The sequence below is a fragment of the Acomys russatus genome, chromosome 1 (genome assembly GCF_903995435.1).
Source record: "Acomys russatus chromosome 1, mAcoRus1.1, whole genome shotgun sequence".
NCBI lineage: Eukaryota > Metazoa > Chordata > Mammalia > Rodentia > Muridae > Acomys > Acomys russatus.
In genome coordinates, this window is record NC_067137.1 from 97,771,008 (window position 1) to 97,789,106 (window position 18,099).

General features: G+C 45.5%; 1 protein-coding gene across 30 annotated transcripts in view; it reads left to right on the forward strand.

Moving 5' to 3' along the window:
* The first annotated feature begins 776 nt into the window (after positions 1-776).
* Nrxn3 (neurexin 3) overlaps positions 777-18,099 on the forward strand; it is a 1,522,640-nt gene continuing 1,505,317 nt past the window's right edge. For all 30 annotated transcript variants that reach the window (XM_051149743.1, XM_051149800.1, XM_051149769.1 and 27 more), the window contains exon 1: positions 777-1,947. In XM_051149743.1, coding sequence (XP_051005700.1) covers positions 1,239-1,947 — 709 coding nt within the window. In that variant the 5' untranslated portion in view covers positions 777-1,238. The remainder of the gene's footprint in view (positions 1,948-18,099) is intronic.

Below are 18,099 nucleotides of genomic sequence, written 5' to 3' on the forward strand. Positions count from 1 at the left end.
TATAGGAATTAGAATCCAAAGTCAGCCTTTCAAAATTTTAAACCTTAAAGTTCATTTTCTAAAGAAATAATATTTGGTTAGAGACTGTAGCCTTTTTGCTTACTGATTCACTTTCCCTGATTTTTTATGTATACTTCTTTCTAAAATATAAGGTCTTAGGCCTCTTATTAAGTAGTAGACTATAAAGTTGAAAAGGACATTTTAATAGATAAATAAGTAAGCATTATATGTGGATGTTTGAAAGTTTAAAAATGTTAATGTTTTAAGTTTGGCTATTTAAAAAATGTGCTGATATAGCTTTTGGGACTTTGCATGATTTTTGCATTTTACATTTGGAAAAAAACTAAGTGTGTCATTAGGCGCAGAACCGGGGTCTTCTCCTGGCCTTGGGAGAGCTGGGCCCCTGTTCTGTGTGAAGTACCTAGCAGGGCAGGTGCATCTAGAATTGCCTGGGGGTATTGGCACTCTACCAATCTTTGTGCCACAGGATGTAATCACGGGTGCCTTAATCTTAACCTTTTTTTTTTTTCTTCCTTACTCCACAGGTCTTTTCTCGGGAGTCCTGGGAGCTCTGTAATGGGCAGCCCTGCCTCTGGTCAGCACCATGAAGCCTGAATCTGCTTCCGCTCTGCTTACTGCCCCACTCAACCCGAGTACGCAGTTGCTTGAAGTGCCCCTTCCCAGGGCCTGCTGCTGCTAGAGGGTCAAACCTCACTCAGCACTCGTCCTTGGCTTGGGCCTACCTTTCACCTGGCTCGCCTCAACTGTTTCCCCCCCTCCATTACGGCACCCTGAGCTCCAGCCCTGTCCTTGGTCTCCCTGGCTAGGACACATTTGCCGGGTGCAAGACATTTGCTTAAGGCTTGTTCCCACCCTGGGCTCCTTCTCCTCCTTGAATCAAGGCCTCCGGATCCACATGGATAGCTGAGATCTTTTCTTGGAGAAAGATACTTCTTCCTCGTCTCATCCCCGATTTGTCCCACCCGACATCCCCTGTCTGTTTCTTCTGCCTCTCTATGGGATTTCTTGCCTGTGTGCCTGTCTAGGACGGTGTTGTTCTTTTTCCTCCTTCCTCACCCTCCTGACATTCCTGTGTACTCCTCTTCTTCTGTGTATCCCCTGTCTGCTCTCTCGTACATCGCCACCACCCACCCACCCACCCACCCGTTGCCTCCCGCCCCCAGCCAGGGCTGTTTCCTGGTTTATCTGCTCCTCTGTGCCCTGGCCCAGCAGCCACGATGAGCTTTAGCCTCCATTCAGTTTTCTTCACCTTGAAGGTGAGCGTCTTTCTGGGCTCCCTGGTGGGGCTCTGCCTGGGTCTGGAGTTCATGGGCCTTCCTAACCAGTGGGCCCGCTACCTGCGCTGGGACGCAAGCACACGCAGTGACCTGAGCTTCCAGTTCAAGACGAACGTGTCCACTGGGCTGCTCTTGTACTTTGATGATGGTGGCGTCTGTGACTTCCTCTGTCTCTCCCTGGTGGATGGCCGCGTTCAGCTCCGCTTTAGCATGGACTGCGCCGAGACCACTGTGCTATCCAACAAGCAGGTGAACGACAGCAGCTGGCACTTCCTCATGGTGAGCCGTGACCGTGTGCGCACTGGGCTGGTGATTGACGGCGAGGCCCAGTCTGGGGAGCTACGGCCCCAGCGGCCCAACATGGATGTGGTCAGTGACTTGTTCCTCGGTGGCGTCCCTGCTGACATTCGACCTTCTGCCCTGACCCTCGATGGAGTACAGAGCATGCCCGGCTTTAAAGGATTAATGCTGGATCTCAAGTATGGCAACTCGGAGCCTCGGCTTCTGGGGAGCCAAGGCGTTCAGTTAGAAGCAGAGGGACCCTGTGATGAGCGTCCCTGTGAAAATGGCGGCATCTGCTTCCTTCTGGATGGCCATCCCACCTGTGACTGTTCCACCACTGGCTATGGTGGTACACTCTGCTCAGAAGGTAAGACACGCCCCCCCCTCCCCTGCTATAGACAGTCCTACTGAATGGTTTTGTGAAGACAGGAGAGCTGGATACAAACTAGCTTTATGTGCAAGCACAGCTTCATCTGCATGCTAGATAATTGGGCCTCCTCGTTCAGGGAGGTGATGGAAATTCGTCTCCTTGCTCTCAATGGACAAAGCACTGGATCTCAGCAGGAAGAGAACACAGGCTACTCAACCATGCACTCTGACTCAACTCAAAGGGCTAGGTGCATCTTAGGAGGTCAGGATATAGAGGACACAGAATAGGTTACATGCTGGTCCTTCTTAAAGTGGTTTGTGTGGCCAACCAATGAGGGCCTCTCTTCATGGAGGTGGTTGTGTTCTGTAAAGAAGATCAGTTGTTCTCAGCCCCAGGTGAGCAGCAGGGTTATCCTGGGGGTAGCTGAAAAGCATCTAGGCCATACCCAGGCTTCTTGCATCAGCATCTATGGATGTGTGATCTCATCAGCTCTCTCTTTATAATGCTTCTCATATGATCCCAGTGTGTAATAAAGGTGGATCCACTAGGGCAGGGTCAGAGAGGTCAGAGTAGTGTTGGAAATCAGGGTCCCCTCTTGGGGTTCTTAGTCTCATTGGTAAAAGAATTTAAGAATGGACAAGCCAGCAAGCAAAGGTCAGGGCAGCTGCAATCTCATCAGCTCCCAGTGGAGGAGAGAAGGAAGTGAGGCTTGCCTTTGAGGTAATCTGCCATGGAGGTCAATCACAGCTGAACAAAGCAGCCACATGGTAGGGAGGTGAGTTTTAGAGAAAGAATAAAGAAGCCCAAAGTATCAGATAAAGCACAGTTAGGCTATGGCTAGCATCTGAAATAAAAAGAGGAAAGGGATAGTGATGCTGATTGCAAAGCAGCTCCTAGAGGGCGGGGCTTCTAGGAAGGAAAGTTATCCCATGAAGGAAATAACCATCCCACCTAGTTCTTTAGAGCAGCTTAAGGTGAAACTGCCTTCCAAGGGACAGTTCTGCCTCTCTGAGGGGTGGTCTGTTCGCCAGGCCTTGACCTGCACAACTGGAATTTTAGGTTTCCCCCTAGGCCAGAGACTTCATTCTCTTGACCAGGAGCAAACAGGTTTTTTTCTTAACGGACCTTTGCTGCTCTGTCAAGAGGGTGTGGCCAGGTAAGCATCTCCTTCCTTCCTCCCAGGATTGGTTCAGGTAAGGGCTCCACTGCTTTGGGGTTTGTTTTTTTTAACCATTGTGCTTGTGGGTACTCCTAAAACATTTTGGGAATTGTCCATCCCTTATAAAGCAAGTTGTGTTTTATGTAAGCTTTCTGCACTGGAAGCACTGTTAAAACATTTTTTTTTAAGTCAAAATTAAGTTTATTTTACAGGTGGAACATGGTGGAGATTGACATGTTGGGAACTGGGGTGGAGGCCTCATTGCAGGACGTTCACAGGCTGCTGTGGAAACATTCGCCAGATGTTCTGCTTCTGTCGTCTACTACCTGGGTTTTGCATCTCCCTTCCTGTGGCTGGAGGCACATATGATGCCAGGAGATGTTGGGCATACATGTTTGTTTCTTTAGGTCCACAGACATATCCAGCCTGAGGTCCTCAGACCACTTGCTTCCCACGATAGCTCTAAAAGGGGCTCAGCACATCTGTAGACGACATGTCATGTTGTAGTGTTAAAAGGCTGGACACCCTTGTAGGCTTTGATTTTTCCTCATTGAACTCATAGGAAAGAAGATTGGTGGAGAAAGGACCAGAGCTGACTTAAACATGTAAAACCATGCTGTTGGAATGCAGTTATTAAAGGGCTTCTTACAAGCAGGTGCCTCCTGAAGCTGACTGACACTCCAAAGCTTCTTGTCTTTGGAAAACGTTCTGTCTAGTTCTGCCTGGAGATGCTGACATGATCCCTTGTTTCCTCATTTGCCCAGAGGGTCTGTTCTGCTCTCAGAAGTTACAGTGAAAGCTGGCATTATTCCTTTAGAGGGACCAGGGCATCTGTAAGTGTGTCGTTAACTTGCTGATTATCTCTGATTGCGTGTGTGTGTGTATGTGTGTTTAAAAAACTCATTTCCTCTAGGCAGGTTTGGATCAGCACTTTCAGCAGGAAGATTCAACACTGTATATATATGTATATATGTGTATATATATATATACACACACACACACATACACATACAATTTGTCTTTTCTCTCTTTATTTTTGTATATATGTGTTATTCAATCCCCAGTGGAATTCCTTCAGAACAGATTGAATAGAGTTGATTTTTTAATGCTTAAATGCAATATGTATATTATAAGAATTGTTCTTTCTGCAACGTTCAGATTTCTTCTCATGTATGGAAAGAAACAGAGCAAAATATATCCTATGATAACTAACATCTGGCTATCCTGAACACAGAACGACCCAAAGGTTTTGGTGAAAATGGATATCAGGGAGGTAATAGAATTTACTGTGGATGACTTGAAACCTGCTAACCCTAGAATTGTCATCATGTCTGATCAATCACAAAATTGCATTGCAGAATATTACAAAATAGCCATTCCCTCCATGCATAGTTAAATTTTGGAGACTAAGCATAAACACTCACCTATAAAATGCAGAAGGGGAAAATCAGAGCTGTTTCTAAGTGTCAAGCAGATGTGCACAAAAACATGGCAAATAGCCTGACCAAATGCTTGCCATTTCCCCCAAAATAACATGAAGTGGGTAACGGACATGCAGCTATACCTCTCTCCCCATTGGATCACACACACCACAGAAGAGAAGCCAGGTTACTTTCCCACAGTAGTGGGTACTATGTATTCAGTTGTCCCGGTTTGCTGTATGGACCCTTCCATTTGAGTATATAAGGGTCTACTTGGTGCTTTACCAGTTCTGAGAGGAGGTAGCTGGGCTCCTGCACTTCCTATAATGTAGGGGCCTGTTGGAGATGTCCTTTGCTGTCCATTAGTTTGTAGCATACCTGCAGTGTTGATGCTTGCTTGACATATGCCTCAGTGCCTCCAAAATGTGTCCATACTGCACCCCAGAAAGGACACAGATGCCCCTATCTCTTTATGTGAGTTGGGGTATTCTGGTCCCATCTGAGAAGAGTAGAAGACAACACAGATAGTTGGTGTGGGGGACCTGGGCCCAAGGGTAAGAGGTAGTGGGCACACTGTCCGTATTCTCAGATAAAGGATTGTGGGCTCTGGCGGCACACTGACCTCTGAACTTGGGAAAACTTCAGTCAGCTGCTCGTGTCCTCGCTGGCAGTCACACGGAGCATTATGACACACGATGAATGTACAGAGGGGAGGTTTCAGGTTTTTACTTTGAGGCACGATGTTTATAAACAAAAAAGCTTTGCTTCTCAACCAGTGAATGCCCATGAGGATAGCAGATAAAACCATTCAAAAACAATGAATGTGGTTTGGAATTTAGCGAGGGCATGGCCCAAGACTTTCCACTGGTCCTTTTGTCTAGTTCAGTCCTATGAAGGGAGCCTTGAAACTTAGTGGCCAGAGAGTGAATAGGCATCTCCAGCTTCATCTAGAAACAAGCCCCCTCACAGGCTATGGAAAACTTGCCATTCCCTTAAAATGAGTCTGGATGGTTATTTTTATAGTGGTCTTAGTTAGCACACACACTAAATTTCTCAGCAACCTTATAGTTGTGAAGCATCGATTCGCTGCAAAGGCGTATAAAGTGTAGTCCCACTTTCCCTGAAGACTTCATTTAACATGAAGTCAGCCTGTTGCAGGGAGGATGTTTGAGCCGACCTCTTCTCCTGAGTGAATCTCCTGACATGGGCCTATCTATGTCACATATCATTGGGTTGACTGGTAGTCAAGTTGGTTTGATTGATGTCTCATCATTACCCCGTGAATTTCAATGACTTTCTTTCCTATTAAGAGTTGTACCACCCACCTTTCAAAACCAGAGAATGGCATCCTCCCAGAGGAGACTGCTTACCCCCTAAGCATTCTATGAGGTTCTCAGGACATTGTTAAGGTACCAGGTGGATTCCCCAGTTGAAATTTCCTGTTGGAGTAAAACATGGCCATCTCCACTCCTTCTTCCCAGCGTACCTTGTGTTGTAACTGTAACATGGCGATCTGTGTCAACTCTTAAGGCCTTGGAAGCCTGGGGACAAGGATGCGGTAAGCAATCAGAGGGGAAAAGGTAGCTTCCTTCCCAACGCTTCTCTGTGGGATGAAGCAGGTAGAACATCAGAAAGATCTTACAGCGTCCACAAATGAGGGACTGCGATCCTGAGCTTTGACTCCCCACCTTGTATTCAGGCTTTCCGTGGGATCAGCCCCTGCTCCCTACCAGCCCAGTCAGCCAGTCAGCCAGCCAGCCAGCAGGGGCTGTCGCTAAACGGAGCTTGAATAGGGGTCTGATTGCTCCTTTTTCCTCCTATCCTCCTGATTACCAAGTGAGATTTCCTGGGTATGCTGTATGCTAAATGGCAGAACAGCCGCCTGCCACTTGCTCCAATTATCCCTCTTTTAACTGCTGAGGGAAGAACAATCTTTCTAATCTCCCCCTCCCATACTATCCCTGCCTCCTCCCTTAAAGAAATAAGACCCTTTTCCTTGTTCTCCCTTCAGTGGGCTGAGAGCAGCCTTTTCTTTTTTTCCCCTTTGCAGAGACCGAACACCAGCTGCAAGCTGAAAAGGAGTTGGGCAGTGGGGAACGGTTTGGTCCACATCCAGCAAGGTTGAGGGTCAGGCAGGCATTGTGCCAGGAGCCTTGGAGTGGCACGTGAACGTGAATTTGCATTTGGTAATGAGATACCACAGGCCAGGCACTGGGGGCTAATTATTTTCAAGGCCCCTATCTCCCTTTGCAGGCTGCCCTGGAAAAGATGCTTTCTAGTTCCTGGGGCATGTGCCCATCAGCTTAGTCCCCCTCCTTCCTTCACAAAGCAGAGAGGTGGGGTGCAGGTTGTGCCTGGGGGATGGGATGAGTGTGTGCCAATGCCCTTTGGTCACTGGATTGCCATGTAATCACTTGCTTTGCAGTGTAGGTCCATAGCAATGAGTCCTCGGAGTGTAACTGAAGGGAGAGACCTTGGGCTGCGGCTCTGCCCAGGGTTGGTTGCCTTTCTGTGGACAAAGTTATAGTGGCGTTACTACCATTGCTATTGTGGAATATCGCCACGCCCCTTGGCATTCTGGTGTATTCCTATTTCTTGGCTCATCTGACCTTCACTATCCTGTGAGATTGGCGTGATGGCCATCACTTTTGCAGATGAAGAAACAGGGGCAGAGAAATTTGGAACTGAGACAAAATTTAGGATAGTGGCTCAACGTGTGACCCCTGGGAGGAAAATAATCCAGACTTGAAATCTGTTCTTGTCCATTTATAGATTGTGTGTATTTGGGTAAGGTTTGCAAAGTCTCAGCATCTTCATTAACAGTCACAAATAACAATAACAGCAACGCCCAACAACCACGGATATTTGCTTGACTTCCTTATGGTTATAACTTGCTTTGCATGCAGGAGCTCCTGCAACCCTCAAAACCACTCTCGACACAGAACTACAATTCTGTCCTGTAAGTAAGGAAAGTAGGAGATGGGGGTTAAGTAATTGTCGGTGATGCAGATGAACAGCAAGTCTGGGCTTGGTACCTAGACTCTCTGGCTTCAGAGCCCACCCTCTCCATTATATTCTGTTATGATCAAGAGAAACCACACTGTGGAGTTTCTGGGGGAGTTGGATGGGATACGGTATATGAAGCTCTCTATACAGATTCTGGGCTTTGGGGCTCCTGGCCTGTGTAAGAACAGCTGTGTACCTGTATGGTTTCACAGATGTTTCGAGGAATTCCTTTGCCTCAACTATCTCTCAGTTTTAAAGGTGGCAGAAGCAAAGGGAAGGGGACTTCAAGGGATGCAGAATCAAGTATTATTGCTGTGTGTCTGTGGTCCAGAAGCATGGGGTTGCTGACCGGATTTTCAGCTCTTTGCCTGCATGTGGCTCCCAAGCAGCCCAGCAAGGCAAAGGGCAGCTTCACCTTTGTGAATAGGTGAGGGGACGCAGATCCTGGGGGCACCACTGAACTTGTGATGTGTAGGAGCTGTGAGACGAGCTTGGCTGCTGCTGCCTTCTCTCAAAATGGAGTAGCCAGACCCCCCCAACATGACATTTTTACCCCCACTTCACTCCCCTCATTAACACAAATGGCCTGTGTCTGTATCGTGAAATGGAGCATTGCCTCCCTGGATGTCTAAGATAAGCAAAATGTCAAACTCCGAGTGTCAGAGGTTATCAGCTGAGCCAGTCCCAGGAGCCTTGCTGTTCCCAGGCAGGGAGAGCAAGAAAGGCTATGAGGGAATGTCAAAACAGATGAAAATGAGCATCCCGTTCCCATCCTCAGGCTCTAGAGTTGCAGTGAAATAACTGGAGACTGGACCCCAGGGTCTCTAGGCAGTTGGAACAAGACTGCTGCAGCTGGAGGATCATCGCGGGAAGAGGACAATATCTTCATACTTACCTTTGGGTTTCTAGGTATCAGGAGATGCCCATCACCTACTCAGGGCTGGTGAAAAAACGGAGGTCCCTGGGTTATTTTGTCAGGCTCCTGATTTCCTGCTGCCCTTCTGTCTTCAACTCCTTTATCTGTGTTTCTTCTTCTCTTTGCCTTTGCATGTGTGTAGGGGGAGGGGCACAATGACCAAGGTGGGTTTATGATGATGAAATCAAACCTTTAACTAAATCTTAACTTGCTTGAGCCCCTTACAAGGCACCAGACCAGACCTAATCTTTGAGTTGCAAATGCTTTCCTTAAGGACCTCCCAAATATCATGGGCTCCAGGTACCGCCTCTATGCACCCACCGTGGTGGAGAAGACTCATTGCTGTCCAGCGATAGCAATGCCACTCTGAGTGTGTGTGTGTGTGTTTCTTTCAAAGCAGTGACTACACTTCATCACAGACATGTGTGCCACTTGGTAACCAAGAGAGTTGGAAGATTTATGGCTGGGGGGGGGTGAGAAGAGGGACAGTAGAGAGGAATACACTTGGTAAAGGGAGGAATTGTTTGCAGATTTGGAGGAACAAGCTTGTGTTTAAATGGAGGGATAACTGTAGTCATTCTCCTAGGCTTTTCTACCAGAAGTGAGGATGTTTGATTTGCTTAGCTCTCTGGGGGCTGTGTTGCAGGTGACAGGCTGTGGCTGGCAAAGAAGGACAAAAACGTGCTTTCCCGGGTCCGTCTTCCTGATCTATTTGGAAAACGACACTACAAGTGGGTTGTCATTACTGTTGCTGTTCTCCAGGAGCTGGTGTCTTTGGGTGACCTATTTAAAAGCGATATGGGGCCCCCTTTAAATGTGTCATTGCCTATGCCTGCTTTTAGATCTTGACTGCTGTCCATAAGGTTCCTAATGGGTGTATTTCCAAAGTTCCCTTTTCTTATAATCCCAGGAACTAATAGCTTTAAAAATAAATTGACCTCTGAGTCACCAGCTGAACTACCTATGGCTATGCAGTGATAAACCTTGCTTTGCATCTAGTCCTACAAATGATGAATGTTTTCAGCTTTTGTAGGGGGGTGACCCTAGAGTGTGCAAGGAAAATAGGGGCCTGAAAGTGGTATTGATGACAGAAAGGCTGGGCAAAGAACTGTGGGACCTTTCAGCTTCTGCTGCAGGTTTTCCAGCTGTGAAATACATTTTGGAGCTATATGTAAATAAATATAGTATGTGTGTGCATGCGTATATTTGTATGTGCATGTGTGCAAGGATATCTGTGTGTGTATATGTGTGTGCTCATGTATGTATGCACATGTGTGTGAAGGCCAGAGGAAAACCTCAGCTATTGTTCTATTGTTTTACAGGCATTGTCTACTTTTTTTTTTTTAAAGGATAAGTTCTCTCACTAGCCTGGTACTTACTAAGTAGGCTAGAGTGGCTAGCCACTGAGCCTTTGATATCCACCTGCTTCCATCTCCCCAGTGAACACCACATTTAGTTTTTAAAATAAGAGTTCTAGGGGATCAAACTCAGGCCCTCATGTTTGCAGGGCAAACGCTTTACCAATTGAGCTAGCCACCTCCAGGTACAGTATCTTTGTAGCTGAGACGGTGACAGGAGAGTTTTTTTTTTCCCCCAAGTTTCTTGGTGAGACACCATTGTTTGCTTCCCTGTCATTTGGCCTCTCACCTGCCAGTTTGGCTCTCTTGAAGTTGTTTTGTGTGTAGGCGTGAAGTCTGTAGAAGAAAGGGTCTCTGCAGTCCCGTCACTGTTGGACACAGTGGTGCTGATCTCTCTGCCTTAGAAGACAGCACAGTTGCACACAAACCCGTAACCGCTCCTGTAGGTGCGATTGGATATATGTTGCCTGCAGCCCTGGAACACAGAGAAAAGTGCACTGAGGATGTGTACAGCATATTTAGTTAATAAGTTGCTTTCAAATAAAAATGAGGACGCCACTTGTGAGGCGAGAAGAGCTGGATAGGAGAGCTGAAAGCACTTGTTTGTGACCCAAGCAGCAGGCGAAGGGCCAGCCAGGCTGGGAGGTCAGTGAACACTCAAGGTTTCTTCCTTCCATCTCATTTTCTGAAGCTTCTTGACTCTCCCGATGGGGCCCTGTTTCTTGCATGCTTAGTTCTGAAGGGCTAAGGGAATGGGAAAGAGTGGACTTGGAGAGTGGCGAGCCTCTGATCTGAGGGGTCCCCGAAAGACTAAGCCTCATACGCAGTACTTGCTCCATCTGAGTCAGGAAAGACAGCCTGCAGCTCCGATAGAGGTGGGAGCCTGCCTTCTTCTGGGTGTATGCCGAAACCTGAGGGGGCTCTTGCACTGCAGAAGTAACCTATGATATTGGAAACACAGATCTCATTTGTTTTTGAGGAGTCTGTTGTGTTTCTATGACCTCCTAGCTATGATCTTTCTGTGGAAGCCAAAGCACAGTTTAAAGGATTCTGGGTGTTGAGTTTAAGGTGACTTTGAGACCGATTAGGTTTAAGTACTTACTTGTCACCACTGAGAGTTAACTACCACCCTCTGCAAAGCAGGCAACATCAACAGCAGAGGAGTCATCTGTAGTGATGAGTGGCTTGCTAAGTCACAGGTTAGTTTAATGTATCTCTGATTTGCTCAAGGTAGCAGGGGTTTCTTGTCTTCGAGCCACACTGTGCTCTCCAGCCACATTAGCTCCATCCCCGTCTATTTAAAGCAATTTTTTGTGGGCCATGTGGGTAAGGAGGAAGAATGGGAGGGTGGCTGGATACTGGCATTTCTTGTTTTGTTTTTGTTTTTGTTTTTTTTGTTTTTTTTTTTTTTAAAGAAAGTAACCCTATGTCAAAGTAAAATTCATGAGGGATTCTCTTGCCACAGAAGATCTTTTCAACATGCATGTACCTCAGGATAGCTAACAATGTGGTCCAACCTCAAACCTTACTTAAAGCATAAGATTCTTTTGTGAGATTTTCCCATAACTTTATTGCAAAGCTTAGGCTGTGCTAGAAGCTGTTCTGTGGGTGTTTACTGGAATCCAGTATACAAATTCTCTCCTGGACCTCAAAGAAGTGAAGCTAGTCTTGGCTCTTGGATAACTCTATATTAGCTGATATATTGTCATGATAATAAAGACAAAGGAAGAAAATATCATAAATGTCATGGTTTTAAATGGTTGTTTTTATAAAAGATTTTATCTTATATGTATGAGTGTTTTTCATGCTTGGCCGTATGTGTACCGTGTGTGTGTGTGTGTGTGTGTGTGTGTGTGTGTGTGTGTGTGTGTGTGTGTGTGTGTGTGTGTGTGTGTGTGTGTGTGTCACTGGCAGAAGCCAGAAGAGGGTTCTCAGTCCCCTGGAATGGATGGTTGTGAGTCACTGTGTAGGTACTGGTTTCTCAGCAAGATTAACAAGTACTCTTAACCACCAAGCCATCTCCACACCCCCAACAGCTTATTTTAAAAAGAAGCTATGAATATCATTTTGAGTTCAAGGAATGAATTTGAATTGTCCAGGTTCCATGGACCACACACGTCTGCTGGGAAGTAGGTGTGGCCATCTCAACCATGACAATGTGTAAAAGTTGACAGGTGTTTACCATCAGTGGAATTTAGTGCTGTTGAAAGTTTAATATGTGATCATTCCAAATTTTAGCGTTGAGTAAATGCAGAGTGGGGCTATTTCCTCCCATGTGTATAGTCAGTGGCTACATTTTAATGTGTCTCCTGACTCTCCTCAGCTTCCCTATCCTTTAATGCACATTGTGATTGCTCAGCCAGGTTTTCTCATTCTTGCTACAGGAGTATATGTGAGGATAGACTCTTCTTGGGAACTATAAAACACAAAACTAAGAAGGCGGGGTTGCTCTCTTTCCTTTGTACTTGATATACATGCAGACTTGTGTGTGAATATCATATCTGACACACAGCAGACACTCAATAGGGTTTGTTACCTTAATGAAGCATGGTGTGTGTGTGTGTGTGTGTGTGTGTGTGTGTGTGTGTGTGTGTGTGTGTAATAGAAGTACATTCATGTTTCAAGTGTATACCTCTGTGTCTGAGTTTGTATGTTGGTATGTAAGGGCTCACTAACATGTGGACAGATTCAGGTTTCTATGCATATGAGCTTATTAATGTCTGTTGAATAAAGGAATCACTGAATTCACCCACAACCTGGACCACACTGGCTACTGTTAGAAACACCATCTCTTGCTCAACGGGAAAAGTACTGTTTATGTGGGATGGCTTTTCCTGAATCTCTGTTAAGCCTAAACATATTCTCTTTGGCTTGATTTGCTTGAGAATAAAACACGAAAGACTTTTTTTGGGTTTTTTTTTTTGTTGTTGTTTACAAACCAATGGTTTTCTGTAACGATTATAGGCAGCCGCCAGCCTAGGATCATGTAAATGCTTGTGAAATGGCTGTTGGAGGCAGGCATGTTGTCACTGGAGATGGAGAGGACCCATTAGTTCCTATAGATTCCCTGGAGAAGATGAGCCTCACCGGAATCAGGATAATTGTCCTTAGCTCTAGAGAAAGCTGTCATAGAGAGGAGGAAGCGGATACCTGGGCAGAGAGTTGAAGGAATTAGAGCTGCAAAGAAACTATTCTATGGCAGTCAGGATGGCTGGCTCACAGATTACATGCTCTGTCAAACTGTATCACTGGGGGTGTGGAGGGGGAGGGTGCAGAGGGCGCTGTAGTGGACCTGGGAGGAGTATGCATGAGTAGTGTGTGCCTTCAACCCAAGGACTCCCTGACTCTGGGGCTCTGCAGCCAGACCCTCCCTCCTGTTTTACATCCATCTGCCTTTCAAGGGGGTGTGGGAGATAAGACTTTACATCAGCAGCTTCTAAAACCCAGTATAAGAAAGAAATAAGACAAATACAGTTATCAGAGATGTGAGCTGTTCATACACAAACATTCAGCTACTGGGAGACTATTGCAAAGATGTTCTTTGCTGAGGAGATTTTGATCAGAATGTCTTGGAGGCCACTCATCAGGACGGAACTCAAATCTATGTTCTCTCTAACAGCTACCATAGCAGTATCTCTCACCCCCCCCCCAGAGCTTGTGCCATCAGCTGGAGGATGATTCTAAAATATCCCCAATGCCAGGATGGTTGTTCTTGATGGTCTCTGTGTGCGAGGTGGTCTTATTGATCTGGCCAGGGGTCTCCAGAAGGTACTCAGTTACATCTCATCCTTTGGAGGTCTCACAATTGCTAATATTACCCTAGAGTTGTTTTCTGCTGAAAAATCACCTCCTGGGGACAAGTTTGGGCTCCATAAGAGAAAGTCCTTTGCAAAGCCGACTTTGATGTATAACATCAGTATGGTGGACTAGGCCTTCTGTTTATTGGAATCATTTATTGAATGTTCACTAAGGGAATGACTGTTATCTACCAGGATATTCTCTGCCCTTAAAGACTTCATGGTCTAGTTTGGAAGCCCAGTGGGCAGAGAGGCACACATATGTCAGACATACTCTAGGACCAGAGCCAAGAAAGGGAGTTGGAAGTAGGAAGAAACTTCCTAAGGAGAAACTCTGGGGCCGGACGTGTACGTTTCAGTTGGTAGGCTGGGAAGAAGCACTTGGGGCAGTTCTAGGAATTAGTTGGATGTGGATGCTGTTTACGGGACTCAGTGTCAAGTTGATGTAAGAGAGCCAGCTCAGATGCTTCAGCGGGAAAGGGAAAGCTTGGGCACGGGAAAAGGTAGCCCAGGGAAGGAGCATGGATGGGAGTAAAGCAGCCTAAACTCAGGTCCTTGGCAACCTTCTTATTTAAGACTGTGGAGGAAAAAAAATCTATAAGCCAGACTACAGCAGATGACCAGAGATACAGAAGGAAACAGCAGACACAGGAAAGGCCTTTAAAAATCTTTGCTGGTGAATAAATAAAAGAGTCCCATGTTTTCACCACAGTTGAAATTGCACTTGACTGTAATAAACTGGTTGAGAATTGTCATCATTTGTTTCAAATGTTGGTGTTTCTTTTAACTTCCGTTAAGTGAGGTTGGTCCACTTAAAAACATGTCCCCAAATAGAAGCTTGGTTCTCCTGGGCAGCTAGCAAACCCTGGTGTTTTGTTGTTGTTGTTGTTGTTGTTGTTTTTGAGGTTTTATACATGGTAGAGTTTCTGTCTCCCAAAATACCAGAATTCCACATGAGTCAGAGTCTCAGGGATCTGAAAGAACAAGCTAGAAGAATGAAGTGACTTGCAAATTTGAGTTCTGATTGAGCTCAGGCTTTTAAAATTAAACACAGTATGCCTTGTTTAGGATTTTTCCTAGAGGCAGGTACATATTCTTGAGGGTATCAGCTCCGTGTTTTACCCCTTCTCCTGGGACTAGGGGAGAGAGTCCTCATCCTTCTGTGGTCCCTGGGGGTTGAAAGATCAGGAGGCCTTGCCTCAGGGATATTGGAAAGCATAGGCCCAGCTAGCAGTGTAAGCACTGGTAATGAATTCACTTGTGGTTTCTTTATCTCTACCCAGGAGGGGGTGCTTGGAGAGGGAGCAAAATGCTTTCTTAAGGAAGTAGAAGCTGGGCCCAGGCTGCGTCCTGGACTCCCCCCTCCTTTGTCTGACTCTCTGGGGCTGGGAGTGAGGGCTGCACCCATGTTCCAAATGCTTGCTCTGCAGCATAGTTTTCCAGGAATTTCAGGACACAGGAATTTTCACCCAGCTGTGTTGTGTGTTGCTGTTCAGCAATCTGAAGTTGCTTATCCAGCGTAAGTCAGAATGGGGAGCCTAGGGAGGAGGTGTGGGGGTGCCTTCTAACATTTTTCTAAGCAGAAAAAAATTGCATTGGAGGGGGCAGCTGGTGTGTGACTGCAACCAAGAGATGCAGCCTACATCGGCACAGTGCTCACATGAACCCCGCCACTGAGCCCCCTGGTTTTACTGATAAAAGAGCCTGGGGTTGAAGAGGGCAAGCCATTTATCTGCCTAAGGAAAGAGCTTAGACAACTGGTGTAGCATTTCAATTCTCAGATAGCGCTCCCTGTGCCTCCTATTCAAATTGGCATTGAACAATGGTTTCCATGCCTGTCACAGTGCAAACCTTTCCTTGTTAGCCCAACTGGGTTGTCTTTATCATGCAGGGCACAGCCTGTTTCACCGACTGTCTTCTAAGCATCCCCAGTTTCCTGCACATTTTGACTGTTTATTTATTTATTTTTTTTACTCTGCTCTGACATGGCTTGGTTATCTGCTCTGTAAAAAAGATGCACATGCTGCCCTGGGCCCCCTACCCTTTCTACTGCTGTGAACCACAGACTAGTAGTGTTGCAATTCTATATTATTTGCATATTTTTAAACCCAGGAAATCCCCATTCCACCTCCAGTCATTTTGTTATTGATTTCTTGTCAATATATCCCATTTTCAAATATTTATGACAGTTTTTAGTTTATATTAAATTGCAGAAATAAGTATTAAGTCCCCTTAAAATAAACATTTTATTTTCCCACTATCTTCTGAGCATCACATTTATTTAAAAAATTAGTTATTACGTTTATTCTTTGACCACACACACACACACACACACACACACACACACACACACACACACAGGCACAGTGAATTCATATTATTGTTAGTCTTACTTTCTTTTAACTCCTTTCTATCACTATTACTCCATTTGTCTACTAAACCCTTTCCTATATTCATGTCTTTTCTATCTTGTTTTGTTTTGTGATTCATGAGTTTAACTAGGCCCATGTGTTTGTAACTATCCCTTGGAGTATAGTGGGCTCATCAGTTGATAAACAGCTGAAGATAATGTCTGCCATGTCTCCAGAATCCATCAGTAACCTAATTCAGCAGGGAGGGGTAGGGCCATGTGGCTTCCTCTCTTGTCTACGGTTGACTATTGACAGGCTCAGGCTTGTGGAGAACCATTTTAAACAGCTGCTATTGCTGTCAGATTATGGCTGTATTGACTGTGTAATGTCCAGAAGAAATAATTTCCCCTCTTTGTATCTTAGGGTACTTACATCCTTTCCACCCCTTTCTTCCATACTCTTCCTTGGAGTAGGTGCTATGAACATCTTGTTTAGAGCTCAGCACTTGACCATCATTTATTTTCAGCATCTTGGGTAAATACGTGTCTCTGCTGGATTCATATAATCTGGCAGAGTCATTGGGTTCTCTGCCAGATAAGAACATTGGTACCTTTTCCTACTTGACATCCCATAGTGTACCTTCTGGAACTATGAAAGCTGGCCAGAGAGAAGAAAATTTGCACCCCAGTTCCAGGTTGATTTCTCTATAACTTGCATGCCAGGTGTATGGTGCTTTCTACAATAAGGTTTTGCAAACCAGTTCTGATGAACAGTCAAGAGAATTGATAAGAGCCTGAGTTGTTTTAAGAGTCTCTGGGACCTCCATGATCAACAGCTGATTAGGAGGTACCCTACACATGTCACTGGGAGTTCTGTTTAATAACACAAGACTGTATATGCAGCATTATTAAGCCATTCAGTCTATCACTATCATTTTTAAAGAGTTGGCTTTCAACGTAGTAGGTTTCCATGTGGCTTTTCCTAGCTTCTCTCTCTCTCTCTCTCTCTCTCTCTCTCTCTCTCTCTCTCTCTCTCTCTCTCTCTTTTACATATACATGTATATTACTACACACATATAAAAAAAAGCTACCTACAGCAAGAAGGACTTTTTTTTTTAAAAATGAAACTGTGTTCTAAATAGGTGGCTTGACTTACCAAAGCTTGGGGGATAAAATTGAAACTTGTGTAGCATCTCTACTGCATTACACCAGAGAAAAGGCATATGATTGAAGAGAAGTGACTGATTACAAAGACAGCTGGTTGCCAAGCACAATCAGTAGTGACCACGGCAGACGTGATGTGTGCTTGCTCTGAATTTACAAATGCAAGGAGTATTTGTGAATATGTGGAGCATACTGCTGTGCAAAACAGAAGCTAATACATGTACAGTTTACTCTGTGAGTGTTTGCGGTGCAAAGAATAGCTTTGCGGAGAGTAATGAGAGAAGAATGAGGTCATGATGTTTGAAGATGGAGAACCCTCTGCATTCACTGGCACTTATTTGAGTTCAGAACAAGACTGGAAGGAACTATGTCATTTCTATTTATCTGCTTACCGTATGGGTTATGGGTAGTTTTGGGTGGGTGCATGTCAGGAACAGGAGCTATCAGTGTGCTAGGCTGGAACAGTTGGCCTTGGCTGGAAGTGGACATTCACAGAGCTCAGAATTTGGAAGGCAAGGACCTGAGGTAAGAACCTCTACCTGAGGAGCACTTTCTTATAGACGAATGTGAAGATGAAAGGCAAAGTGGGGCAAGGAAGCTACAGTGAGTGTCATTTGCTGCCAACCTAAAGCAACTTTTTCCTCAAATAGCTGCACAGCAAGACTCCCACCCACAGCCCGGAGATAGGCTGAGCATTAGCCAAACAGCTGCCCTTTCTTTCTAGTGTTGGAGTTCTAGCTCCTTCCCTGTCAGACCCTCCCACCTGTCACATGAGGAGAAATCAGATGTTGCCCTTGTCAGTTTGCACTCTCTGGCTGTTGTTGCTAAGGACACTTGTATTTCAGAATATTTAAAGAGTTCTTACCTTGGGGATCATATCTGAGGCCAGGGAACCAGCTGCTTTGCCAAGGGCAGTGCCTGCTTGGTTTTCGGCTAACATTTCCTGACTTAGTGTGTTGTAGGCACTGTGAATAACTT